The sequence below is a fragment of the Panthera tigris genome, chromosome X (genome assembly GCF_018350195.1).
Source record: "Panthera tigris isolate Pti1 chromosome X, P.tigris_Pti1_mat1.1, whole genome shotgun sequence".
In the NCBI taxonomy this organism is placed as follows: domain Eukaryota; kingdom Metazoa; phylum Chordata; class Mammalia; order Carnivora; family Felidae; genus Panthera; species Panthera tigris.
Window position 1 is genome coordinate 81,056,305 of NC_056677.1, and position 27,307 is coordinate 81,083,611.

The 27,307-nt window shown below is 41.2% G+C and overlaps 1 protein-coding gene and 1 non-coding gene across 2 annotated transcripts; both read right to left on the reverse strand.

The window, feature by feature from the left end:
- Positions 1-5,122: 5,122 nt before the first annotated feature.
- Positions 5,123-18,595, reverse strand: XKRX (XK related X-linked). The gene is made up of 3 exons (XM_007094075.3): positions 17,539-18,595; positions 12,738-13,006; positions 5,123-6,455 (listed from the first exon to the last, which is right to left on the reverse strand). Exons 1-3 carry the CDS (start codon positions 17,871-17,873, stop codon positions 5,710-5,712), a joined length of 1,350 nt encoding a protein of 449 aa, XP_007094137.1. The 5' UTR covers positions 17,874-18,595; the 3' UTR covers positions 5,123-5,709.
- Positions 13,730-13,836, reverse strand: LOC122235552. Its single transcript, XR_006213607.1, has one exon. It is a non-coding gene; the product is annotated as a U6 spliceosomal RNA (small nuclear RNA).
- Positions 18,596-27,307: the final 8,712 nt, after the last annotated feature.

Below are 27,307 nucleotides of genomic sequence, written 5' to 3' on the forward strand. Positions count from 1 at the left end.
GTGGGAGGGGCACTATTCTTCCTATGATACTCTTGTTTCCACATTTTGAATAATTTTTCATAATCTCAGCCTGTACAGTTTTTCAATTTTTTTCACCAATCTTTTCACATAGCACATACTGTATACATCTACCTCATTTTTTTAGTAGACACATAATGCTAGTTTCAGGTACACAACTTAGTGATTTGACAAGTTTGCTTTGTTCACCACCACCAGTGTAGCTACCATCTGTCACCATATAAGGCTATTACAATATTATTGACTTATTCCTTATACTGTGCCTTTTATTCCCATGACGTATTCATTCCATAACTAGAAGCCTGTCTCTCCCTCTCTCCTTCACCCATTTGGCCCAATCCCCCACTCCCTTCCCTTCTGACAACCATCAGTTTGTTCTACATATTTATAGGTCTGATTCTTTTTGTTTATTCATTTTTTTAAGATTCCACTTATGAATGAAACCATATGGTATTTGTTTTTCTTAATCTGACTTATTTCACTTAGCAGAATACACTCTATGTCCATCCATGTTGTCTCAAATGGCACAATCTCATCCTTTTATGGGCTGCATGATATTCCAGTGTGTGTGTGCGCGCGCGTGAATAGATAACTTCCTTACCTATTCATCTATTGATAGACACTTAGGTTGCTTCCATATCTTGGCTATTGTAAATAATGCTGCAATAAACATAGGGGTGCACATATCTTCTTAATGACTGGAAAGCATTCCAACTATAGAACTGCTAGAATTTAATCATTTACTTATAGACGTAAATTTAAATTGTTACCAATTTTTCACTGTTACCAACAGTGCTGTCATGAACTTTCCTGCACATATCTCTTTGCACAACTGTGGCTATATTGCCATAGGAAAACATTCCTAGAGGTTAAAATTCTGAGACAAAAGTATGCCCATTTAATTCTGACAAATTGCCTTCCAAGAATTTGCACCAATACTTTAGTCTGATACCAGTGATTAGAACCAGTGACTGTTACCTCCAACATCACTTAAACTCAATATTTTGTATTCACTTTTGAGTCTTTCAGCATCTATAAAGCACTTTGAAATATCCACATATGTTTTCCTGGCACAAAATGAGTTTAATAATTGTTTGATAAATTAAAGGTCAGAACAACACAAATTCACATGCACAACTCAGAGAGCTTGTCCTAGCAACAATACAATGGTAACAGAGCTAATATGTGTAAATGTGCCTTGAATATAATATAGTGTTATTCAGATGTTATCTCTATACATGAAAATGTATTCTTTTCACACTTGGTTCCCATATCTCACACAGGTTGGCCTTGCTACTTCCCAGTTTCACATGGTGTGTGCTTTGTTGCCAAGGCTCATATACTTTTACTGTGCATCCCGGAGCCTCTAAGGTCTAAAGTGTGTGCTGGTCCTTCAAGAGGAAAGGCCTAAGGTTATGGGCATGTGTGTCCCCTGATGACAGTAATAAAGCCCAATGACAAAACTTTCAGAGAATGAAGATCCCCACTCTTGGGTAGGTAAATATTTTGGAGGGTCCAGAGTCATCTGCTTTTATACTAAGGGACTTTTCAGAAACAGAACTCCATAGGTTTAGATGGAATGTCCTGGTGAACATTCTTCTTCAGCTGCACACACCACTCTTTCCCTGGAAGGAGCCATCAACTCTGTAATACCAAGAATCATGACCTTGTGAGGTGCAGGTGTGAGGAGGCTGGCTGAAAGAGCACCAAATGTTGACCTAGGCTCTCAGGACTGTGACAGCTGGGGGAGGGACATTATTATTCAACATCCATATCCCACGGCCTGCTTTAGAACTAGGACTCAGCTTCTCAGAAGTAAGGGCAGTGTTGATAAGAAGAAGTATAAGAGAATAGGCTTTAGCATTCCCCTGCTATGACTGGTTGTTTTGAGGGGAAGAATTCATATGAAACTGAGTAGTAATTGCTCCCTCCAGCTTTATTCCCACGACCTGGATACGGAAGGTGTGTGTTTAAGAATATACAAGAGACAAAATCCTGAAACTAGAAAGGAAATGGGTACATCTACCACTCTCCCCAGTGCTATCCCCCCACTCCCAATACCAACCTACAAGTACATATGAACACATACTCAATTTTCATTTCAGGCTTTTTAGGACTTGACCTTTTTCTCTCTAGAGTAAATTGAGTAGTTCCCCTTGATCAGGAGTGTTTGTAAGAAAGAATGCTTGATATGAACCCAGCCATATCCCAGAAAATATTCCTCAAACCACTAACATATTAAAATAACTCTACAAACGACCTAACAATTTAGAGGCTTGTGTCATGATTAAGAGTATAAGCTCTGGGGGCACCCGGGTAGCTCAGTCAGTTGAGGGCCTGACTTGATTTTGGCTCAGGTCATGATCTTACAGTTTTCTGAGTTCAAGCCCTGTGCTATCAGTGCAGAGCCTGCTTGGAATTCTCTCTCTCTCCTCCTCTCTCTGCTCCTCCCCACAGCTCACATGCACTCTCTTTTTCTCTCTCAAAATGGGTGATGGGAATTGAGGAGGGCATTTGTTGGGAGGAGCACTGGGTGTTGTATCTAAGTGATGAGTCATGGGAATCTACTTCCAAAACCAAGAGCACAGTCTATATACTGTGTGTTAGCTAACATGACAATAAATTATATTTAGGGGAAAAAAAAGCGTATAAGCTCTGGAGACTGAGTGCTTAAGACTGAAACCTGGCTCTTATACTAGCTGTGACTTTTGCAAGTAACTTCACTTTTGTATGCCTTGGAATCTTCATCTATAAAATGGGGGGAAATAGTACTTACCTCATAAGGGTTGTTTTGAGGATTGAATGCAATAAAGCACCATGCCAGACATATAGTAAATGCTTATAAAGTATTAGCTATTATTTAATTCACCTACAGTGCCCACAATTCTATGCCCATAGTCTTTAAAGAATTTGTGGAGCAAATAGACAACTATTAGTTTAATACATTTCCTTAACATGTTCATTTGCCCATACTTAGCCTACCAAATTTCCAATAATATGAAAAAGCTGTTGCTACAATAGACTCTTTTTTCCCCTAAACTTCATGGTTTTGCCTTCCTCTTCCAAGACCCTTTTGCTGGTCCCATCTCTGCCTTTTCTCCCACTCAGGAAGACTTGCCCCTACACAAATACCCTGTGTTACTTTAAGATTTCAAAGGGTAAAAAGAGAGTAGTCAATTAAAGAGGTATTTGCAGATGGGGGGGGGCTGCCTTGGTGGCTCAGTCGGTTAAGCGTCCAACTCTTGGTTTTGCCTCAGGTCATCTCATGATGACCCCACATCAAGGCTCTGCACTGACAGTGTGGAACCTGCTTGAGATTCTCTTTCTCTCTGTCCCTTCCATGTGTGCATGTTCTCTCCCTCAAAATAAATAAATAAACTTAAAAAAGAGGTGTTTGCAGATGTAAGCATTTCCCTTGCCCCAACACCATATTCTGAAACTCCTCCTTTTCCTGTGTATCTAGAAGATTGCTATGAAACAGAAAGGCCAGCACCTATAGGAGGTTCTGAGAGTTCATTTGCATAATGTATTATTACAATCTCTTCTCTTTGGGTAAGGACAGCAGGTTTTTCAGGTTGGAAGCTGATTCACACCCCTCACCCTGAACTCCCAGCATTCCAGAGATATTAGGTTACTGAGGCTGGGGAGGATACCTGGGAAAAAATATGTCTGGTCTAGTAGAAAGGCACATTTTTCTGCCCCATGTATCTCTACTCTAGCTCTAATTGGCCTGCCTGGCTCAGTGTGTGTTGCTGTGTTCCCATAGCACCTGTACCTTAAGAAACTGATTCACATGACTTTTATGGGCAAAATTATAGTTCTATACCACTTCTGATTTTAATGTAAGGGTATATTAACCACTGGGAAGAAATTTTTGCTTAAATTCCAAAGAGACAGTGGGTTTGTCTGGAGGCCTAATAGAGTCTTTCAAAATCACCTTAAACAACAAAGTCAGAAATAGGTCGTTGTCATAAAAAGCTGACACTGCTAAGTCCCTTCATCAGAGATAAAATGAGAAATTGGATTGAAAAAGAAAATATTCACTGCTCCAAAGCAAGTTACTTTACTCTTCCCCACATTAATTATCCAATCCTTTTAGCCCCAAACAATGGTTGAAGATAGGAAACCACACTAGACATGCCAGGAAATAGGACAATTCTGGCTAACAGCCCTGTTACTTAAAAGAGGGAGCTCCTCCACCATCATGTCCTGACGTTGGGTAAAAGGAAGGGAAATGGCTAAAGATAAATTCTTAACATGATCCCAAGAGTAAAACTGGATGGGGATGAGAAACTTTAGGTCAGATTGTTTGCGGTTTCTCACAGCACTGTGGTAGCAATAATTGGGACGTGCTACTAGGAATTCTCACTTTCCTGGTCTGTGAGGGGTAAGCATTAGTTAGGTAAATGCTGGGATACCATGTCCCAATAGGCAGTGGTCATACTAACCTCAATTCCTTGGTTACTTTAGAGGCATCTGGCTGGCATTCCCATCAACATGCCCAACTGATAGGAGATGTAAACACCGAGACACCCAAGAAAGGTGGATGCATTCATCCACCAGGGATGTGGGAATGAGCAGAGGGTTGATAAACATTTACTTATTAGAAAATAAAATCCTGTGGGCAAAAACCAGTACCAATGATGATTTAATGTGATCTGGTTTCCCTCCTCTGCCTTTACTCTACCTTGGAGTATTAGCCACCATCCAAACCCCAAACAACATGAAGGTAATGTCCCCTTCTCTCTCTCCTAAAAATAAAATAACAACAAAATACTCAGAACAGTAGGAGACACAAAGCAATCTTCGTTTCTCCCATACATTAGAAACATTTTCAATTACAGTTCACCTTTTCTGAGATCCACATCAACTAGTAAAACACCAAGCGCACAGAAAGGCCAGTTTGGAGGGAATTCCTGAAAATGAGGCTCCAAGTGAGAGATTTTACTCAACCACTCCATTCCATAAGCTGGAAGGAGGCCTATGCAGATCCATGAAAAAGAGTCATTCTGGCTTATGCCCTGAAGGATCCTACTAGGCACTCCCTCCTCAGAGTGTGCCTATGAAGAGCCACTAGAAAAGAGAAGTTTTTGATGAATGATCACTAGTAAAATCCTGATGGAGAAATAACTTGAGGAGCGGCTCTTTTAATAGTGGGGGTTTTCTTTTTAAACCAGAGTTTCTCCTTGGATTTTTAAAAAGCCAGCCATGCTTACAGTTACAGGTTCCACATTAATCAGCCAGTTTCCTGGGAGGTACTGATAGCTAGCAAGTTGTCACAACCTCTTATCAGTCAGGATATATTCTAGTGGGATTCTGGGCTTTCAACCATAGGAAAGCTCAGTAATGCCTCAAGCAAATGAACAGAGCTACAATATCACACACAGAAAGCCTAAAGTGCTTGGAGATAAATTATCCCCAAGGGCAGCCAGACAACTGACCTGGGTGGGAGGGGTGTTAACGTATCCTCGGCCCTTCTAGGTATATAACAGCTACCCTGGTTTCCAAACATAGCAGTCAATCTTAAGGAAATAAAACCTATCTGGGAGCTGCTCTTTCTTCTTATAGGTTTACCAGAAAATTTAAGAAAATGTCCCGGTGGGTACTCATCTATGAGCCTCATCCTCTCCTTCAATTTCACAGTTGCTCTTGGCAAAACCCAACCTATCCCCAAATACCCAGAAGATAGAATCAGACAATGCTTTGCCTTGCTTCAGCATCACAGGATGGTTCTGAGTTCTCAACCCTGCCCCGGGGGTTCTGGTGGCAGCAGACACAATGGAGGTAGTCTACTACATTGTGGGTAAAGAGTGATCGCAATGGGTGCAAGTACTGGAAGAAAAGGAGCATGAAGCCAATGGAAATCAGATAAGCAATGATGAGCTGCAAAGCAATCAAGGAATGACAGTAATTCAGCAACACTTTCACTCCAAAGAACTTGAAAACCAAAACCATGATCACATTTTCTACCAATCTCACAATATAGTGCAGGCCCATATGTCCCCAGTTCTGACCTTTGTCAACAAGGTCCCTATCTGCCAATTTCAACTGCAAAGCTGACCAGCAAGAGAAGTTGATGCCAGCATAGAGGACGGTAATAGAAATCAGCACCACCAGGGTGCCGACCCGGCTGAAATTTTTCTCAATGTTATTGGGCATCTGGGCACCACTCCTCCAGAACTTCACCCAAGGCTCAAAGAGGATGATCAGGAAGTTAAGCAATAAGAAGGGCACAGCTTTCAATTTCAATGTGGCTGAGAAGAGCACCAGAATCACGAGGCGGGAAGTGATCTCCAAGGTCCGCCAGATGGTGATGCAGAGGACTTCTAATGGCCCAAGGCGAATCTTGTATTCATCATACTTGATCTGGATAGCCAACATATTGCAGAGGGTAGCCCCATAGGTGACAGATATCAGGGAAAAGACCATTAGCACAGCTGTAAAAAACAAACAAACAAAGAAAAAAACAAAAAATTGACAATCAGACTATGTTGGTGAAGCGTAGACTCTGACCCAGAGGTCTGGAGAGGTCATAGGTGAGACTTGAGGGCCCAGTTAAGAGCAAACTCACGTATGAACACAGCTATGTTAGCACAGAAAACAGCATGCACAGGGGTGCCTGGGTGGCTCAGTCAGTTAAGTGTCTGACTCTTGGTTTTGGCTCAGGTCATCTCACAGTTCATGAGATAGAGCCCTGCATTAGGCTTCATGCTGACAGTTTAGAGCCTGCTTGGGAGTCTCTCTCTCCTCTCCCTCTGGTCCTTCCTCTGCTCAGGTGTGCAAGCTCTCTCTCTCTCAAATATTAAACAAAATTTTTTTAAAAAGAAAACAGCATGCACAGAAAAAAATGGGAATAAACTGAAATATATATTTTTTGTGATAGGTATTATACCACTTTTAAAAATCTTTTTTCTATTTTCTAAATTTCCCACAATGAACACACACTGTAATACTTTAATAATCATCTAAACATACAAAATGAACTTTGTAAAGTTTATTTATTTCAGAGAGACAAAGAGAGCCTGAGTGGGGAAGGGGCAGAGAAAGAGGGAGAGAGAATCCCAAGCAGGCTCTGTGCTGTCAGCACAGAGCCCAACATGGGGCTCAAACTCACGAAACTGTGAGATCATAACCTGAGTGGAAATCAAGAGTCAGAGGTTTGACTGTGGCACCCCACAAAATGAATTTTTTAAAAACAGTGGATCCCAAAACTAGCATAGAGAGGTCACTAACAAAAGAAGAGCATATATAAAGGGGATAGGGCAGCATCCACTTGATGAAACAGGCTTTTGAGCAAACAATGAAGGCAGAAGTTCTGAAAAAATCCAGTCCTAGGAAATTCATGGGAGTGCCTTTGATTATAGATGTCCCTTCTTTGGCATACATCCTCTTTAAGGAACTAATTTTGTATGTGCTTGTAGAATGTGTCAGAATGTATACTGGAAATTCCATGAAGGCAGAAAAGATCATGTCTATTTTGTTCACTGCCTATATCCTCAGAGTCTAACATACTGCCTGGAACATAGTAGGTGCTCACTGTTTGTGGAATTAATGAGGAATTCTGAGTTTAGAAAGGCAGCATAACATATCTACAATTAGAAGCCTTTGGTTCAGCTCTGTGAAAGCTGTGTGAAAGTCACTGAATATCTATGTGCCTTAATTCCCCAATTTACTGAGTTACTCTAGAATTGCTTGCATTAATCATCAGCAATATCAATTTATCACCCAGGTGCTTTGGTATATTTTAGGAATCTCCAAAATTCTACCAGAGTGGTTTAAAAATTAAAAAAAAAATCATAGCCCATAACATCCATACGACTATATAGAATTGGCCCTCAAGGGTCAGGGTGCTCCATAACTTGCTACATGAAGTCTCAACTATAAGTCACACAATGGCCCTTTCTTTTTACTCCTTTCTATCAAAGAATACCAATCACTAAGAAAAATCTAGTACTCTCAAGGAGAGTGAGAGGCCTGAGGGGTAACTCATCCAAAAAAAAAAAAAGCTGGAACTTTCTGTTCCCATAAAAATACTGGATCCAGGAAACTGGAGGCATGGAGATGTCAACTTAATCTGCAAGAAAAGTGAAGACTTCCCCATGGAAACCCCAAAAGCAGCACAGCTTTGTTTCCAAGATCCTTTTCAGCTCTAAGTAGAGTGTTGGAATCTCAAAGATTGGAATGAGAGACTCTCTTGAAGTGTCTACCCTTAGCCTTATTTTTATTATTTTTCCATGTTTATTGAGATATAATTGACATATAATATTGTATTAGTTTAAGGTGTACAACATAATGATTTGATATATTCAGCATTATAAACCACTCTTAGTCCCAGCCTTAAGAATTGATGCTCCTTGTGGACTTGGGAACATCAGAGTGTATATACATCTAGCTAAGTGTAGTGATTCTTTCCCTTAAATTAAAACTCATTTATTGATAGTAATGTAATACAAGGGAGAAAGCCTGATGCTTCCCATAAATGTAAAAACACCTTCCATCTGTCTCCCTACAGATAGACTCATGCCATAAGATATCATAATGCTGTTAGTGAATTTGCTCATCTACACTGATCCAGATGGCCTCCAACAGAAAAACAGATTAGAAAAGGGATAGCAAGGAGAAGACAGAAGAGTGGATGAAAATGAGGAAAATGAAACCAAAAAACTGGTTGCAAAACCTTAAGAGATGGTACTGTCAGAAATTTTTTAATAGGAGAAATCACCAAAGAATCTAAAACAAGGCCTTGGAGAAAGTTTCCCTTATATTCTTTGTATAGTGATATATGACTAGAAACATGGGTTCTGCAGGCAGACATCCTGGAGTCCAGTCCAATCTTTTCCAACTATTACTTATGAAACCATTGGGAATTTGCTTAACCTCTCAGGGACTCTCTTTCCTCATTTGTTAAAATGGGGATGACAATAATTATATCACAGGGCTGTTGTAAAAATTAAAATAATCACTTATAAAGGGTTTAGAGCAATGTTCAGAACATAGTAAGTGCTATCTGCTAGCTCCTATCATTATCATCATTCCCTGTTTCCAAAATGTGTAATACATTCATTTCCCCTACTTAGGCACTACCTGACACTTAGGAAGTCAGGTGATTTAAAAATTAATGGAATACCTAGAAATAAGCCTTACAAAAATGTGCAAAACCTACAGGAAGAAAATTATACAACTTCACTAAAGTACATTTCATTACATATTTTTTAATGTACTTCAGTAAACTTGTATAGTTTTCTTGCTATAGGCCTTGCACACTTATGGTATAGATTGTGGTGATATTTCACGGATGTATACTTATCTCCAGATTCATCAAAGTGGATAAGTTTAAATAGGTAGAGACTTTTGTCAATAATACCTCAATACAGTGACTTAAAAATATTTAACAAAATGGAGAGATATATCATCTTCTAATATGAAACCAATTGATCCTGTAAAGATGTAAATTCCCTCCAAAATAACCTAAATAATTAAATGCAATCCCAATATACAGTCTCAATGAAATGTTGTTTTTTCCTTTTGTTGGTGTTATTGTTTTGCGTTTTGGTGGGAGAAGTGACAAATTGATTGTGGAAATTCATCTATTTGGAAGATTAGGCTAAATTGACCTAACAGGAGCTGTTAAAGGCCTTTGTAAGAAGTACACACAATCTAAAACAAGGAACTTAAATACATAAAAATTTAATACTTCAGAAAGCCAGAATATATAATTATATTGTGTATCTTATATGGTGTGTTGCACATGTATGTCACACCTTTTACATGTATAACATGTACATGTACTTTTAAATCATTTTTTTAATGTTGGGGCCCCTGGGTGGCTCAGTCGATTAAGCGTCTGACTTCGGTTCAGGTCATGATCTCACAGTTTGTGGGTTCGAGCCCCACATCGGGCTCTGTGCTGACAAGCTCCAGCTTAGAGCCTGAAGCCTACTTCGAATTCTGTGTCTCCCTCTCTCTCTGTTCCTCCCCTACTCATGCTCTGTCTCTCTCTCTCCTTCAAAAATAAATTTAAAAACATTAATGAAAAAAATTTGTAATACAAAAATTAATTTAATATTTATTTTTGAGAGAGAGAGAAAGAATGGGAGGGAGGAGCAGAGAGAAAAAGAGGGAGACACAGAATCTGAAGCAGGCTCCAGGCTCTGAGCTGTCAGCACAGACCCCGATGTGGGACTCGAACCCATGAACTATGAGATCATGACCTGAGCCAAAGTCCAACACTTAATGGACTGAGCCACCCAGACACCCCAATGCACTTTTAAAATGTATATATGTACACACATATAAAACATTACACAAATGTATACATACACATTTATCTACAGCAGAGAAAGGATTAATACCAGAATAAGAAAATAACTCCTACAAATTAATAAGAAAAAGACAACCCACTAAAAAGTGTCAGTAAGAACATAAACAATTTAAAGAACACAAGAACCAACCATGAAAAGGTATTCAGCTTCCCTCACAATTTAAAGCAAGTGATTTAAGTAGTCAGTTTTTTAATTTTATAATTATACAACTAAATAATATTAAGCTTAACATATAAAGAAAAAGCACATTCATACACTACATGTGGGAATATAAATTCATACAACCTTTTGGGAGGGCTCTCTGATAAAATTCCAAACATGCATATCCTTTCACCCAGTACTTCTATTGCTAAGAATTTAGCCTATGATGTCTCATTCCAGTACACAGATACTTAGAAACATCTTCACTGGAGCAGTTTAGAATTAGAAAAAACTTTTTTGAATGGAAAAATTAGAAACAAACTTTAATCCTACCAATAGATTAGGGAACAAGAAAGAATGGTCCAATTCATATAAGGAAAATGTACATTATATATGCATATATAAATAACCAATAAAGAAAAATAGATTGGCATACTTTTGAAAAAGACATGTTGCTGAACAAAATGATTAATACAGTCCTTTTTGACAAAAGTACATAGATGTATATATTGTATGTATGTTTATATAGTAAAAAAATAAGTCTGGAAGGATGTATACTGAATAGTTAACAGAGATTACCTTTGGGGAGCAAAATTACATCTCTTATTTCATATATATATTCTGTGTGGTTTTGAATTTTTACTATAATCATGTCTGATTTTTTAATTAAAAAATAATGACTAAAAACAGTAACACATGGTCATAGTAAAAATTTTAAACTATATACATTTCAAACCATATAGAAGGATGTAAAGTAAAAGGTAAAAGTCAACGGACTTCTCATTTTCACTGCCCAGAGGTAAATGGTTTCTTACATATCTTTCCAGAAATTTTCTATGTATATAGGATTACTTGTAGGTCAATTGGTTTGTGCATGTATTACTTTTGTAATGTATACATATTTTAATTAGATGATTTGATAACCTTCAAAATTCTCAGGAGGAAAAACATCATCATATCCTTTTCACACTACTGTCAATTCTAGGTATGTAAAAACATCAAGACCAACAGAACATCATGAACAATTTGTAGTGGAGAAAAAGACAAAAGGGAACAAATTCCCTCTTTACATTTATTTGCGACATGGGGCTTTGCCACACAGGATCAGTATCTAATAATGAGGAAATGGTTCAAAGCTGTACCCACAGCTGTACAAGCTCCAACCCAAGCAGATGAAGCTAATCTTGGGCTGTTAAAACTCATTAACAGTACTTTATCTTGACTTTGAAAATACTGACTCACATTTCCTCCTCTCCTAGAGGTCTTACTCATCTCAGGAGCCCTCTTTTACAAGTGGAAAATTAAGACTGTGACCTCTTGGGTAACTTCCTCCCCAAATCACACAGAAGGTCAGAACTGGGAGCAAGCCTCATTCTCTTCAGGATTCATTCCACACCCCTTTTCCTTCTCCCCACTGGAGTGATGACATCAGTGGTTCCCAAATGCAGCTGCTCAGAATCAACTGGGGTATTTAAAAAAGATACAGATTCCTGGCCTCCCCACAGAGAGTGAATCAGGTCTGAGTAGGAGATATAATTTTTTTAAAAAGGGGCTTTCATTCAGCAATATGTTTTCTCATGATCAGTAATATTTGGGAAACTCTTATTAAAAGATGACCATCCCTAAAGCAAATCAAACAAAAAAAACCTTAGTATAATTTAAACACCCTGGGCTAGGGAAAATGTCCTACTGAGTTCTGGTATTATCAGCTTCTTCTGGGCCCAGAGAGAGTTTATCTGTGGCATTGTTAGTCTAAATGGATTACCCCAGTTTAAGAATGTGGGAGGCCTAAATGTCTGGCTCCTGAAGTTCTCTAACAGTGCTGTCCACCAGAACTTTGTGCAATGGTGGAAATGTTGTGTAATACCTGTGCTGTCCAATACAGTAACCACTAATCACAGACAGCTAGTGAACACTTAAAATGTGGCTAGTATGACTGAGGAAGTAATTTTTTTTATTTTTCATTTTAATTTAAATAACCACATGAGGCCAGTATATTAGATAGCTCAGGTCTGAAGTTCCTTTTTTTATTAAAAATTTTTAACGTTTATTTATTTTTGAGAAGAGAGAGACAGCATGAGCAGGGGAGGAGAGAGAAAGAGGGAGACACAGAATCTGAAACAGGATCCAGGCTCTGAGCTGTCAGCACAGAGCCCTACATGGGGCTCAAACTCACAGACTGTGAGATCATGTCAGGTCTAAAGTTCTAAGACCCCTGATTTAAATGGAGCCCTCCCCTCTCCTGACCCTACTCACCTCTACCCAGGGGGACCTCTGCAGAGATCAGAGTCACATAGAGCTGATATGTCAGCTGGGGCACTGAGCCCAGGAAGGCTTGGATCTGTGACATACGTTTGTACGCATTGCGGTGCATAGCCAGGGTCCGGATGGAGTGGCCCACCTCCCATTCTATCAGCACCTCCTCGCCACTTATTAGCATCTTCTTTCGGGTGAGGCTGACATAGGGCTCCTCCTGCCCCTCTTTCTTCCACAGTGTGAGGTACTTAATCATGGCCTCCAAACATCTGTGGAAGTAAAGCATCACAGGCACTTAACTAAAGCTGTCCTGGGAAGGAAGACTGTAGTAGAGGTGAGAGGTGAATAATACATAAACTCGGGGAGTTTGTGCTACTTTTTACCATTCCTTTTTTCCCATTCTACCCATTTGTCATGAGTCAAAGAGTTGGTCATGCCTTCTACAAGTTACTTGAGTCTAAATCTTTTTTTTTTTGTCCAGTTGGTCATCTACTGACTTAAGAACACCATTTCAGAGTGGGGTTTTTTTTTTTTTTTGAAGATTTAAGGAATTGCTTTGTCTCAAGAACAGGTATATGGTAGGGGAACCTGGGTGGCTCAGTTGATTAAGCATCCGACTTCAGCTCAGGTTCTGATCTCACGGTTTGTGGGTTTGAGCCCCACAGCGGGCTCTGTACTGACAGCCCAGAGCCTGAAGTCTGCTTCAGATTCTGTGTCTCCCTCTCTCTCTGCCCCTTCCCCCACTCATGCTCTGTCTCTATCAAAAATAAACATTAAAAATTTTTAAATAAAAAAATAGGACTATGGTAGAAAAGTGCCTTGAACACAAAGATATTATGTAAATAATGTGGTGAGAGAAAATGATAAAGTTTTTTTTTTTAAGACTCTGTGGGTGATTTTTTTTCCTTCCAAACTTTTAAATTCTAGTCAGTTAACATACAGTGCAATATTGATTTCAGGAGTACAATTAAGTAATTCATCAATTACATACAAAAAATATGGAACGCTTCATGAATTTGCAGGTCATCCTTGTGCAGAGACCATGCTAAACTTCGTTGTATCATTCCAATTTTAGTATATGTGCTGCCAAAGTGAGCACAATGATGAAGGTTCTTAAAGGCCCTGGTTTTCATAACACCTCAAGTTCCTGAGGTAAAGTTTTCTTTATGCAAAGCATTTACCTCCATACTTGGGGCTTTTGAGTTCTGCTTTTTTCAAGACAAAGCTGACAACTATAACTATCTTGCCAAAACGTCTTACATCTAGAAAACACATCAGCTATACAGTGATGCCACTCAATAACAAAGGTACTTAAAAGACTTGACAACTCAGAACTGAATGTGCTACATACCTAGGGAACATCAAAAGCTCTAAAAGTTGCTTCAGGGGGGCCTCTTGACCTATCTGGTGCCAAAAGCCTTTTAAACTTCTTTCTTTACAAGAGGAAAACATCCTTATGAGAGCCTACCAATCTTAGTGATAAGTGTGATAGTGATAAGACCATATTTCCTGCTGTATCCCTCCCATCTCCCCCATGTAAATCAGAAATCTTTAAGCAATTCTGATGTGGTGAATGGAAGAAAAGCAACTAGAACATTTTGTTTCAGAACACCTTAGTTATCACTTCCTCCACTCACCCTGACAGGAATGGAAACTGTGGACCATTATGATAAGAACAGCTATGGTGAAAATTAAGCCATCTTTCCTGATTGAGGGCATGGGTTGTATTTATCTTACCTACCACACTTACCACATGGTGAGTATTTGATCAATTTTTTTCTGAGCAAATGAAAGAGTAAGAAGGAAGAAAAGAATGCAGGGTGAGAAATGATGGGAGGAGAGGATGATCATAATGGCAATGTAATTTAATGGAAAAAAATAGGCTAAAGATGAGCTCAGAGATTTATATGCTTTCTAGGCCTTTGGCTCCCAATAGGAAGGTTTGGAATATGTGCTGGCTGCCATTCTCCACAGGATCCTTTGAGACTGGGGCATATGTGTTATTCTGAAGCATGATGTTTCAAACTCTAAAATCTGGGAGAGGAAAAGATGGAAGGAAGAGAGAACAGAGGAGAAAAAAGCTAAATGCGTTTCCAACAAAAGATTTTAGATTTTTAACCAAGGCTCATCAGTGCTATTCCTTAATAAAATATTGGGGGAGGTAGTGACACAAAGCATTCTGTTTATGTTTCTAAAGGCTATTTACTAGTTTAAGTAAGGGTGTTCGCCTTGCTTCTAAGCTTCAGTAAATTAGAGTACATTTTCATTTTCAGAAGTAGCTTTGCTTTTCAGATAAGGGAGCCAGGCCCTCTAAATACCTCCCTCCGTGTGCCTAATAGCACTAATCAAGTTCCTCTCTACCAAAAAGTAATTTGCCTTGAAAATACGTATATCAAGGATACAATTTACGAGCTTTTAATATTTCTTCCCTGCTGTCAGGTTAGCTGAGATTATAAATGCTTTCCAATCATTTCTAGTGAAAGCTAAGTAACAAAAGTGAAATACAGTACACAACACTCCAAATGGAGCGTCCACATCAAAGATGGCTTGGGAGCCCACAAAGCAAAGGAGGGAAGTCTAAACTATGGACTGGGGCAGGACTTGCTGAAATTTGTATCTTGACAGTGCTTGATCTGTTAATTCAATATATTGCATTTGAAAGAGGAGAGAAGAATGGTTTCCTTGCACCTCTAGTGACATCTATAAATTTCTTTGCCAAGTTCAAGATGAGGTCTGTTGCAGCTTACCTTCAAAGATTTAGAATTGGAAAGGACCTTTGGATTCCTTAGTCCGAAGGTTGCATATAGGTCAGCTGAGTCACATCTCACCAACAGCTATGGTTTGGCCCATACATACATTTTTATGTAATGAGTCAAATTACCAAAATTTAAAGTGATGTTTCATATAATATCCTGTCTTGGAATCTCCTCCTGAAAAGTTGGGGAATCTGGAAACATTGTGTCTAAATTCTAACAGTGTAACAATGGGTTGGAAATGTAGTGCAGCTGCCTCCTTTAGGCAAATCATGCAGACTCCAGCTTGCCACTGCTAGTCACCGCTCTATACTATTTCTCTAACACTGAGATTTTGTTTTCCTTTATCATCACACATTGAAGCTACTGGTTTTCCCATACTTGGCCTGCTTCACTCATTTATGAGACCTGCCTGGCCCCTGTAAGCATTTGTCTTTGAGACCCATGATCTAGCCCAACCCATTTATTGTACAGATGAAGAAACTGGGGCCTAAGGCATTTTCAGAAACTTCACCAAAGCCATGCAACTGGTCAATGACACAAGACTAGACTCCAAGCCACTGGAATTCCAGACTACTATTTCTGCTGATATCCAATATTTTCTCTAATGGAGCCTGATCAATCCCTCCTTGAACATAAATTGATTTAAATTTTTTTTAAGTAGGGGAGTTCTATCCTTAAACAGTTTCACACTGTGTTTAGTTCTGTAATGATGAAATAACTTCCCACTGCAATTACATCAACACTCTGACACATTCTTCAGCTGATTGCAGGTTTCTGCCTCTCTTGCAATCAAGACAAACCTTGTCCATTCCTTCCTCCTGACTTCATAAGTTTTGCAATGTCTCCCTACCTTGAAAATCTAATAGCATCCAGATGAGACTGCTGACACAGATGCCTGTCTCCTTAAGATAAGGCACATTCTCATCCCTTCAAGGCAATCTTAAATGGAAAGACTTGATACTATTATATTGCACTACAGTATCCAGATGGAGAGATGGACTATCTTTCTTTGCCCCCTCTAACCATGTACCTTTATTGCAGAAATATACAAAGTGAGAAACAGGAGACTGATGAACCAATACAGAAAATGAACTACAGGGTGCCTGGGTGGCTCAGTTGGTTAAGTTTCCGACTTCCTTTGGCTCAGGCTCAGGTCATGATCTTGTGGTTCATGAGTTCAAGCCCCACATCAGGCTCTGTGCTGAAAGCTCAGAGCCTGGAGCCTGCTTTGGATTCTGTGTCTCCCTCTCTCTCTCTCTGCCCCTCCCCACTCATGCTCTCTTTCAAAAATAAACATTTAAAAAATGAACTACAATGGGTTGGGGTACTAGACGACCACAAATAGCTTAAAATATTTTCTGGATGTCAAATAACTCTGGAAAATTTGGAAATGGCAGCAGCACCAGCCCAAGCAGCTCAGGGTAAAGAAATTGAATGTGAGATCCAATTTATAGAGTGTTTTAAAAGGCAGAGTCAAACTAACACACTCTGAAGTTACGGCCCGTGTGCACAGGTTGACCTCATCAGCTGGTCCTCCCGATACCAATTTTCACAATTCAAATCCAAATAGCAAACACTAATGAAGTCTCATCAGTGGTACTGTACATGGTTTTACAACATAGGTACATGGCACATGTTCATTGCGGTGGCATTTAAGGTTTCAGATAAAGTTTTTTTAGATGGTAGGCAGGGAAGCCAAGAGTGGAACGGAATGGGAGAAATGATTAGATCAGAGACACAGTTTCAGTCTTGTGAATATTAGCTTCATCTTTCTCTGCATAAATCGGGTGGGGGAGAAATTCAAAAGTTGCTCACCGGGGTGCCTGGATAATTCAGTCGGTTAAGTGTCCCACTTTGGTTCAGGTCATGATCTCCCAGTTCGTGAGTTTGAGCCCTGCATCCAGCTCTGTGCTGACAGCTCAGAGCTTGGAGCCTGCTTCAGATTCTGTGTCTCCCTCTCTTTCTGCCCCTCCCCCACTCGTGCACGCTCTCTCTCTCAAAAATAAACAATTAAAAATTTTTTTTAAAAGTAAAAAGTTGCTCACCTGACAATAGGTCCCAAGAGGATTAGATGCATAAACAATGATAGCGGCTTGTCTTTGGCCAGATCTCTGTGGACAAAAATGAGGGTCAACTGGACCATAATGGATGAAAACATAAAGAAGGATAAGGTGTATGTCATCCAGTAGGTTTCACTATTCTTACGATAGATTCTAACCATGTACAAGGCAGATGCAGCCTCCCCACAGTACAAAAAGGTAGAGAAGAGGATGCCAAATGGAAAGGTAAATCGGGGGTTGGCCCCACGGATGACATCTTCCTCCAGAGATGAAATTGGATCCATGTTAGGCTCCTCAGGAATTTCATAAACTCGGTCCATTGTCGAGGTTCTGAGTGTTGCAGTCTGGTCTTCAGAGCAACCCCCACCCCACCCAAGGGAACCCTGTAGCCACTGCAGTCCAAGTATCGGTGAAGAGAGCTGTCAAGTACAATTGCAGAACGGAGATCTGTTAGAGCAAGAGACCCCTCTTCCTAGTCTCAAGTTACACTTGTTGGAGTCTGGGATGGTGAGTCCAGAAGTACCACTTTGAACTTGACTCTTCATTGGCCCAGGATTCCAATCGTCCACATACGTGCTGTGAAACCTGGACAAGGCAAAAGCAAGCATTTTAGCGCCCAGTCCGAAGTCCAATTCCAGGCGCGTGAAAGGCCATGGGGACTGCTGTTTCCTGTGCCGCTTCTTGGCGCAGCCCCCCCAGGGAGGGGGGTAGCCACTCTGTCCGGGCACCAACACTCGGCAGCTACTCCGGACGAATCCTGACCAGTATGCCCTCTCAAACCGGCCGAGAACTGAACCAGGGCGGAAGAGCGGGTGCAGCCTGAGCGACCCTTCGGGGGTTTATTTCAGTGCCCAGGTATCCTAACCATCGCTAGGCTCTGGTTATTAGCTTGCCTGCTCGCCGGCGCTCTCTCCAGGACCTGCGAAGAGTCGAGGGTACTCGGGCGGACTCCACGGATTTCCCCAAGCCCCGCCCCCAAGGCAGCTAGCAGGCCGGGGCCCCGAGCGCAATGTCCAATCTCCCAGGAGAGAAGCAGGGTGCGCGCGCGCGGTAGGATCAACACAAGGCTAAACGTACTTCTTTTCTACAGAGAAACTTTGCTACCTAGAAGCACGACGTGCGGGACGCCAGCCCCGGAGGGCAAAGGCAGATGTCACCAAACTCTTGGGTGCCGCCTGCCGCTGGGGTCCTCCCTGGTCTGCAGTTCTAGCTGCGGGAGGTCGGCAGCTTCTGGAACTCAGGCAATTATGGCGGGGGCGGGCGAGGTGGGAGGGACAGCTGGGGCCGAGCAAAAAACCAGCCTGCGAGTTCCAGGGCAGGCAGCCCAAGGATGCGCCGGGCGGAGAGGCGTGGCAAAAAAGGGCTTGGGCCAGTCTTCGGAATTGCTTTCCACCACGAACCCCGGATCCCAGAGGGAGCCACAGCTTTCCTCTTCCCCAAAAGCAGCAGACGCCCACTTCTACCCCGCCCTCCCGAACTAGCTCGCTTGCACACTTGCTCAACTCACGCTGTTAGGCAGGTGCGTCTCTGTCTGCCTCAGGGTTGAACTTCCCTAGGTCCTATTGCCCTCCAGATAATATCATGGTGGGGTGGGGCGGAGGAGACCTGAGAGGCAATTGGGCCATAGTTTCCTTTCTGGGCAAGACTGTGTGCAGCAAAGGTAAGATAGAAACAGATAGTGGGGTGTCAGGACTCAAGGTCAGCCTACAGACACCTGAAAACTCATATGCCTTGATTTCCCCATTTGCAAGATGAGGCCAGGATAAGAACTTTAAAATGAACTTTCAGGTCTTTGGCTGAAAGAGGTGCCAAATTCTAAATAGACTGGAGACGAGCCAAAGGAACTGCTAGTAAAAACTGAGAGGGATATCTTACAGAGCTCAGAATATTGCCAGGATTCTTTTTTTTTTTTTTAACGTTTATTTATTTTTGAGACAGAGAGAGACAGAGCATGAACGGGGGAGGGTCAGAGAGAGGGAGACACAGAATCTGAAACAGGCTCCAGGCTCTGAGCTGTCAGCGCAGAGCCCGACGCGGGGCTGGAACTCACGGACCGTGAGATCATGACCTGAGCCGAAGTCGGCCGCTTAACCGACTGAGCCACCCAGGCGCCCCTTGCCAGGATTCTTAAGATCACCCCTCCCCCACCTCACTGAGCTTTTGTTTTCATGCCTTCATTTGCATAATTCTAAATCCCAGAGAAAAAGAGAAAACATCTGCCTCCTGGTAATAATATAAATGTAGCCTCCTGTGCCAATCTCCTTTTGCTGCAGGAAGTCATTAAAAAGAATCTATGTGAGGAGTGGCCAACTAGCAGCCACCAAAATGATGGCCTCAAGAAAGATTTATTCTTGGCGTGGTGTTGAATTTGAAGATTTCTGCAATTGCTGTTCCCTTTCCCCAGGGCTGATTCAGGGACAAATCAATGTCTAAATGTTGTTGCCTTTGAAGCAGGCACACTATCTTGGTCTGCACCTGTGCTAGCAGCTGGGTTAACAGGCCGATCCTTCCTCCTTTCCTTTTCACAAGGCAGGCCAACATGCAGAACGCTTCACATAGGGTGTTAATTGGCTTGGCCTTTCCAACTGGGTTCTCCACCAACAGTACAGGGGGAAGAATTTCTGGGGGCTTCTTAGGAACCTGTTCCTCAGATGGATCTCAAGTAGGGTGACAATCTCATCTCAATTTGCTGAGATGGGATAAGTTGGTTACGCTAGCACAGGAGACCAAAGTTTTTCTTTTAGCCTTTCTTCCTTCCCTGTGCCCTCACCACCCCACAAATACACAAATCGAAAAGGCCTTCCTAATTTGTTCCTAAACAACTCCTTTTGTATGCTATTAAAGGCTTTCTGTTATCACCACGCTGCTTCCCTCTCCAACTTCATTGTCCACATTACCCTACCACACATTCTTTGCTCCAGTCCAGCAAATTTTCTCATTTAATTATACTTGCCTTGCTCACTCCCACCTCTGTGTCTTGAGGTCATTTACAGGCTCCTTCACTCTTTTCTCCATTTATCCAAACCCTAAACTTCTTTCAAGGGTCAGCTCAACGACTACCTCCTCCAGGAAACCTTTCTCCTCCCCAACCCTCACTTTTCTCTCTTTTTGTGCTCCTGGCACAAGCTTTCTTGCACTAGCCCTTCAACTGTTTCTGTGTTTGCCCTGCCTACCCAACAGAAGTTTAGACTGAGGGAGGGATGCTCAATTAATGTTTATTATGGTTCTTGTTGGTGACAATAATACTTTAAAAATGGTGATGATGAGGGGGGCCTGGGTGGCTCAGTCAGTTAAGCGTCTGACTTCTGCTCAGGTCATGATCTCCTGGTTTGTGTGCTCGAGCCCTGCATCGTGCTCTGTGCTGACAGCTCAGAGCCTGGAACTGGCTTCGGGTTCTGTGTCACCCTCTCTCTCTGCCCCTCCCCTGCTCATCCTCTCTCTCTCTCTCTCTCTCTCTCTCTCAAAAATAAACAATTTTTTAAAAAATTGTTTAAAAAATTTTTTTAAAGAATTAAAAAAAATGGTGATGATGATGAATCTTCCTCTCCCACACTTCCTCCAGGAAACCATGCAAGACTCAGGCACACGCCTTTCTAAAAGCTGTGGCCACTGTAGCTGGGGCATAAAGTCCTTTGGGACACCTACTGCCTCAGTTAGCCATTCAGTTCACAAGAGCATGCCAGGCCACATGATATGTCCTTTCTTCGAGTTCCTACAGCACTTTTTTTTTGTCAACACCATGGTTTACTACCAAATTACAAATTATTTCAAGTATATTAATTTTTATTCCACAACTACATTTTGCCATAAGCTCCTTAAAGGCAGAGCCTCTACTGTTACACATTTTTTTGGATTCCCCCATGGCTGATATAGACCTGTAAGTTTCCTGCCATCTGATCCTCCTCACCCACCAGCTATTCTATCCTCAGCTCTAGGACTCTCTTTAGGTCACTAAATCCTCTGGTCTCTTATTTCTTTGTTCCTTTTACCTTGCTGGGAGAAACTGAGAATTTGCCCTGTTTCTGTCCAACTCTCTTTCCTTATAGGCAATCTCTCCAGTCCTTTATTCTTCTTAGGAGTAGAGACACTGGAAATGTTGACAGTCATGAGACTACTGAGGCCCTGGGAACACCTTCAAAATTAAGACCACTCATCTCCCAAAAACTGGTCATCTGAGGTGATATCCCTAGGCAGCCCCCTGAATACTTGCTAGTGTTCATGGTCAATTTCCTCTTCTTGCAGAACCAAAGTTCTGCAGGCAAGGGAGACCCAAGATTTTACTTTCCCTTGCAACACTTCCAACCCCAACTCAGCAGGAAGAGTCTAAAAGCTCTTGGCATCTTTATTAGCATTCAGAACACCTCTGAACCACACAAGCCTCTGGGATAGGTTTAAACTTTCAAAGCCACTGAGGGCAGGGCTGACTTGTAAGAGGTAGCTGGCATGCAGGAAAGAAGAGGAAAGGACAGGTGCCCAGGTGGCTCAGTCAGTTAAGCGTCTGACTTCAGCTCAGGTCATAATCTCCTGGTTCGTGAGTTCGAGCCCTGCGTCAGGCTCTGTGCTGACAGTTCAAAGCCTGAAGCCTGCTTCAGATTCTGTGTCTCCCTCTCTCTCTGCCCCTTCCCCATTCACACTCTGTCTCTCTCACTCTCTCTCAAAAGTAAATAAACACTGCAAAAAATTTAAAGAGGAGAGGAAGGAGTGAAATGTGCAAGTGGCTGATAGTCATCATAGAATACTAGCTGGTGGGAGGTGATGTGCAAGGCCCAGAGAATCTGGTAGCTAGGATGGAACAATGGTTTCCTTCTATAGAAAGCTCAGTTTGAACTGTTAGAATCATAATAATTTTTTAATGTTTATTTTTTTCTGAGAGAGAGAGACAGAGTGCGAGCAGGGGAGGAGCAGAGAGAGGGAGACACAATCTGAAGCAGGCTCCAGGCTCTGAGCTGTCAGCACAGAGCCAGACACGGGGCTCAAACACACAGACTGTGAGATCATGACCTGAGCTGAAGTTGGACACTTAACTGACTGAGCCACCCAGGCGCCCAGAACTGTTAGAATATTTAAAAGATATCTAATGCAAAATCAGTTACATAGCCTCTGAACCTTCTCTTTTCACTGTAAGCTCCCTAAGGACAGAGAATTTTTCCTATCCTTTTCAGAGCCACTCCTTCATCAGTATCATCCATAGGTGAGATCTGGGCCTGGAGTTAAAACACAAGGGAGTTCCCTGAAGCCCTTCTCCCTAGCATTTTTGTTTTTTAAAATCTGGTTAAAGGGCATCTGGGTGGGGGTGCTTGGGTGGCTCAGTTGGTTAGTCGGCCAACTTCGGCTCAGGTCATGATCTCACGGTTCATGGGTTTGAGCCCTGCATCAGGCTCTGTGCTGACAGCTTGGAGCCTGGAGCCTGGAGCCTGCTTCAGAATCTGTGATTCCCCCCCTCTCTCTGTACCCTTCCCAGCTCATGCTCTGTCTCTGTCTCTCAAAGAATAAATAAATGTTAAAAAATTTTTTAAAAAAAAAAGGCATCTGGGTGGCTCAGTTAAGCATGACTCTTGATTTCATCTCAGGTCATGATCTCGCAGTTTGTGGGTTCGAGGCCTGCATCAGGCCCCGCACTGTTAGCGCGGAGCCTGAGGGAGATTCTCTCTCTCCCTTCTCTCTCTGCCCATACCCCGCTTGCTCTTTCACAAAATAAATAAATAAACTTTAAAATTTTTAATAAAAATCTGGTTAAAATTACCATCTAAATTAGCATTGTCAGGGAAGAAGTGCTATTGCAAAATGCAGCATGGAATTTGGGGACAATGGGTGTTGCCAGGCAGATGGCAAGCTCTACATACATTGCCTAGTAGACGGGAGGGACAGGACAGAGGAGTGTGATAGATAGTATTTATTTTTTAAGCCTTGTTTTTTCTTTTTTTAAATAATGGCTATACTGAGATCTGATTCACATACCATACAATTCACCCATTTAAAGGGTAATATTCAATGGATTTAGTACAAAGTTGTGCAGCCATTACCATTACCTAATTCCAGACCATTTTCATTACCCCCAAAAGAAACCCCATACCCATTAAGCCCTTGCTACCCATTCCGTTCCCCCACCCAGCCCTAGACAACCAGTAATCTACTTTCCATCTCTATGGATTTATCTATTCTGGACATTTCAAATAAATTGAATCATACAATATATGGCCTTTTGTGTGTCTGGCTTCTTTCACTTAGCATAATGTTATCAAAATTCATCCACGTTGTAGAATGTATTAGCATTTCATTTCTTTTTATGGTGAATAATATTCCATTGTATGAATATATCACATTTTGTTTATCCATTTATAAGTTTATGGACATCAGGGTTTGTATTAGGGTTTTCCAGAGAAACAGAACAGGAGGGTAGGGCAGGGCAGGGAGATAGTTTAAAGAATTGGCTCACACCATTATGAGGGCTGCTTTGCAGGGCAGGCAAGCAGGATGCAAATTCAGGAAAGAGTTGATGTTGCAGTCTTGAGTACAAAGGCTGCAAACAGAACTTTTTTTAATTAAGCTTTTAATTTAAATTCCAGTATTATTAACATACAGTGTTATATTAGTCTCAGGTGTATGATATAGTGATTCAACAATTCCATACATTACTCAGCACTCATCAGGACAAATGTACACTCCTTAATTCCCTTCACCTATTTCACCCATTCTGCCCCACCCACCTGCCCTCTGGTAACTATCAGTTTGTTCTCTATTGTTAAGAGTCTGTTTTGTAAACAAATGTGAACATATGGGAAGGGGAGGAGAATAAGAAGAGAGGGAAACAAACCACAGAGACTCTTAAAGATAGAGAACAAAGTGAGGGTTGATGGAAGGAGGTGGGTGGAAGATGGGCTAGATGGGTGATGGGTATTAAGAAGAGCACGTGTGATGGGCACTGGGTATTGTATGTTAAGTGATGAATCACTGAATTCTCCTGAAATCAATATTGCACTGTATGCTAACTAAAATTTAGATAAAAAAAGGGTCTGTTTCTTGGTTTGCCTCTCTTTTTTTTCTCCCTATGTTCATTTGTTTTGTTTCTTAAGTTCCACATATGAGTGAAATCATATGGTATTTGTCTCTCTCTAATTTATTTCGCTTAGCATTATACTCTCTAGCTCCATCCATGTTGTTGCAAATGGTAAGATTCCATTATTTTTTATGGCTGTATAATATTCCATTGTACATATAATACATATATACAATATTTGTTGAGGCTTGTTTTATGGCTAACGTGGTATGTTCTGGAAAATGTTCCATGTGCATTTGAAAAGAATATGTATTCTGCTGTATTAAGATAGAATTTTCTGAATATATCTCTTAAATACATGTGGTCCAGTGTGTCATTCAAAGAAACAGGCAGAATTTCTGTGTTGCAGTCTGAAGATAGACTCCTAGGGTCTTCAACTGATTGGATGAGGTCCAGGCAAATTTTGGAGGGTAAGAGATTTTACTCAAGGTCTACTGATTTAGATGTTGATCACATCCAAAAAAAATACTTTCACAGTACATCTAGACTGCTGTTTGACCAAACAACTGGACACCAAGGCCTAGCCAAGTTGACACATAAAATTAACCATCATAGGGTCATTTTCACTTTTTTGGCTAGTATGAATAGTACACTTAGGAATATTCATATATACCTTTTTGCATAAACATGTTTTCAATTCACATAGGTACATATCTACAGATAAAATGCTGGATCATATGATAACTACATGTAAACAAAAAGTCACCTGTAGTTTGCTCCCTAGTATAATTCAGTAAGAATTAAACTGTCTGCATACACTTTCATATTATTTCTTATTGGGCACATTATGCACTCATTGGACCTTGAGGTATTCAACCTTATGGCCAAGGAAAGGAGATATTCCAGCAGGGCCAAGAGGAGAAACAGACTCCCCCTAGAGTACATGATGAGTCAATGAATGAGTTAAGAGTAGAAAGCAACAGTTAAGATCATGAATCTTGTGCCATTACCAAATTACCCGACTGGTACTCCTGCCTCTCCTACTTGTCTTTACTACTAAAGGGTCCCCAAACCATAAAAAAAACTTCAGCTCTAATTAAAAAAAATTAAATATGGAGTTTTTATTACTGGGAGAAGTCAGAACAGCAGGAAAAGTAGGGTAAATTAGGTTGGAAACGTCAGACCCTGGAAAGAGAAATCAGGTAAACACAGGCTAGTGAGATCACAGTGGCCAGATAATACACAGTCATGCCTATCAGGACAGAAATCAGGCTGTGCCAAATCTCTCTGACAGTAGCAGTGTGTAGTAAAAAAGAGTCGCATTATGGACTGGAGTAAAAAAGTGCAGGTTTTAAATCTGGATCTGCTTCTAAAACTCTGTGTGTCCTTGGCCCTCTCTGGAATCTCTAAGATGCCTTCTAGCCTAATATCCTGTGACATCTGTGTAGTTAGGTATGGCTAGACATCCTAGAATCTCTGATTTCATGCATAATACTGTGGTTTTATAGAATCAAGCAACCAAAAACAAGCCAATGACCAAAGAGCCCTTACCAATTTCTCCTAGAGTCCTAGAGATATATTGTCACATGTGAAATATAATATATATAAACATGTTTATAATAGCCAAAGACTGGATGAAAGCTAAATATCCACCAACAAAGGACTGCTTAAATACATTCTGCTCATCTATAAGAAGGATGCAATACTGTGCAGCCATGCAGCCATAAAGATATGCAAGTATCTTTAAGTACTGATATGAAACAGTAGTCTATAGATTAAGTGAAAAAAAGCAAGGTGCAGAATAGTATTTATGGTATGCCACAATTTGTATAAAAATTAAGGGTGTATGTATACAAATATACATACAGTATCTCTGGGTGGATACACACACGCACAAAAACTGGTTAACAGTGACTGACTCCAGGGAAGGGAAATGGACAACTAGGGAGACAGCAGGGAAAATAGGTATTCATTTGTTCAAAACAGAACCTTAACCTGGGGTGCCTGGGTGGTTCTGCTGGTTAAGCATCTGACTTTGGCCTCAGGTCATGATCTCACAGTTCGTGAGTTGGAGACCTATGTCGGGCTCTGTGCTGACAGCTCAGAGCCTGGAGCCTGCTTCAGATTCTGTATCTCCCTCTCTTTGACCCCCACACCCCTCCCCCCGCTCATGCACTCTCTCTCTCTCTTTCTCTCAAAAATAAGTAAACATTAAAAGAAAATTTAAGAAGAACTTTAACCAATCATGTAACAGACCCATCTTTTTCAACTATGTAATAGAATTTAAGTGAACAAAGTTAGGAGTGATTTTGTTTTTGGAAGCTGAAAGAAGAGTCTAAGGCAATGTTCTTGCTCAGCCTATCTTAGAAGTATGTATGTGGCCATCCCAGGTCTCTAGCTATTTCCCTCGTTCTCTGCCCTCAAGGCTTGAAGGTGTATCTTGAGAGTTGCTTCAGGCAGCTAACTGACAAAGGAAACTGGAGAGGCTAGGAGAAGCTTCTGTTTGGGTGAGGCCTGGAAAGAAGAGTGAAGACAGAAGTTCATAGTGACCAGGAGTTCACAAACTCCCAAGTGAGGCACACAGGAGTTTCTCATTCCTTGAAAAAGCTGTGGCTGATGCCATGGTATATCATGGGGTCACTAATACCAGGACATATACCATACCAATACCCAGACGAGAAACTGAATTCTATTTTAATTATCAGTCCCCTAGAAGAACAAAAAGAAGTCATTCTTGTTTCTCAAATAAATATCATA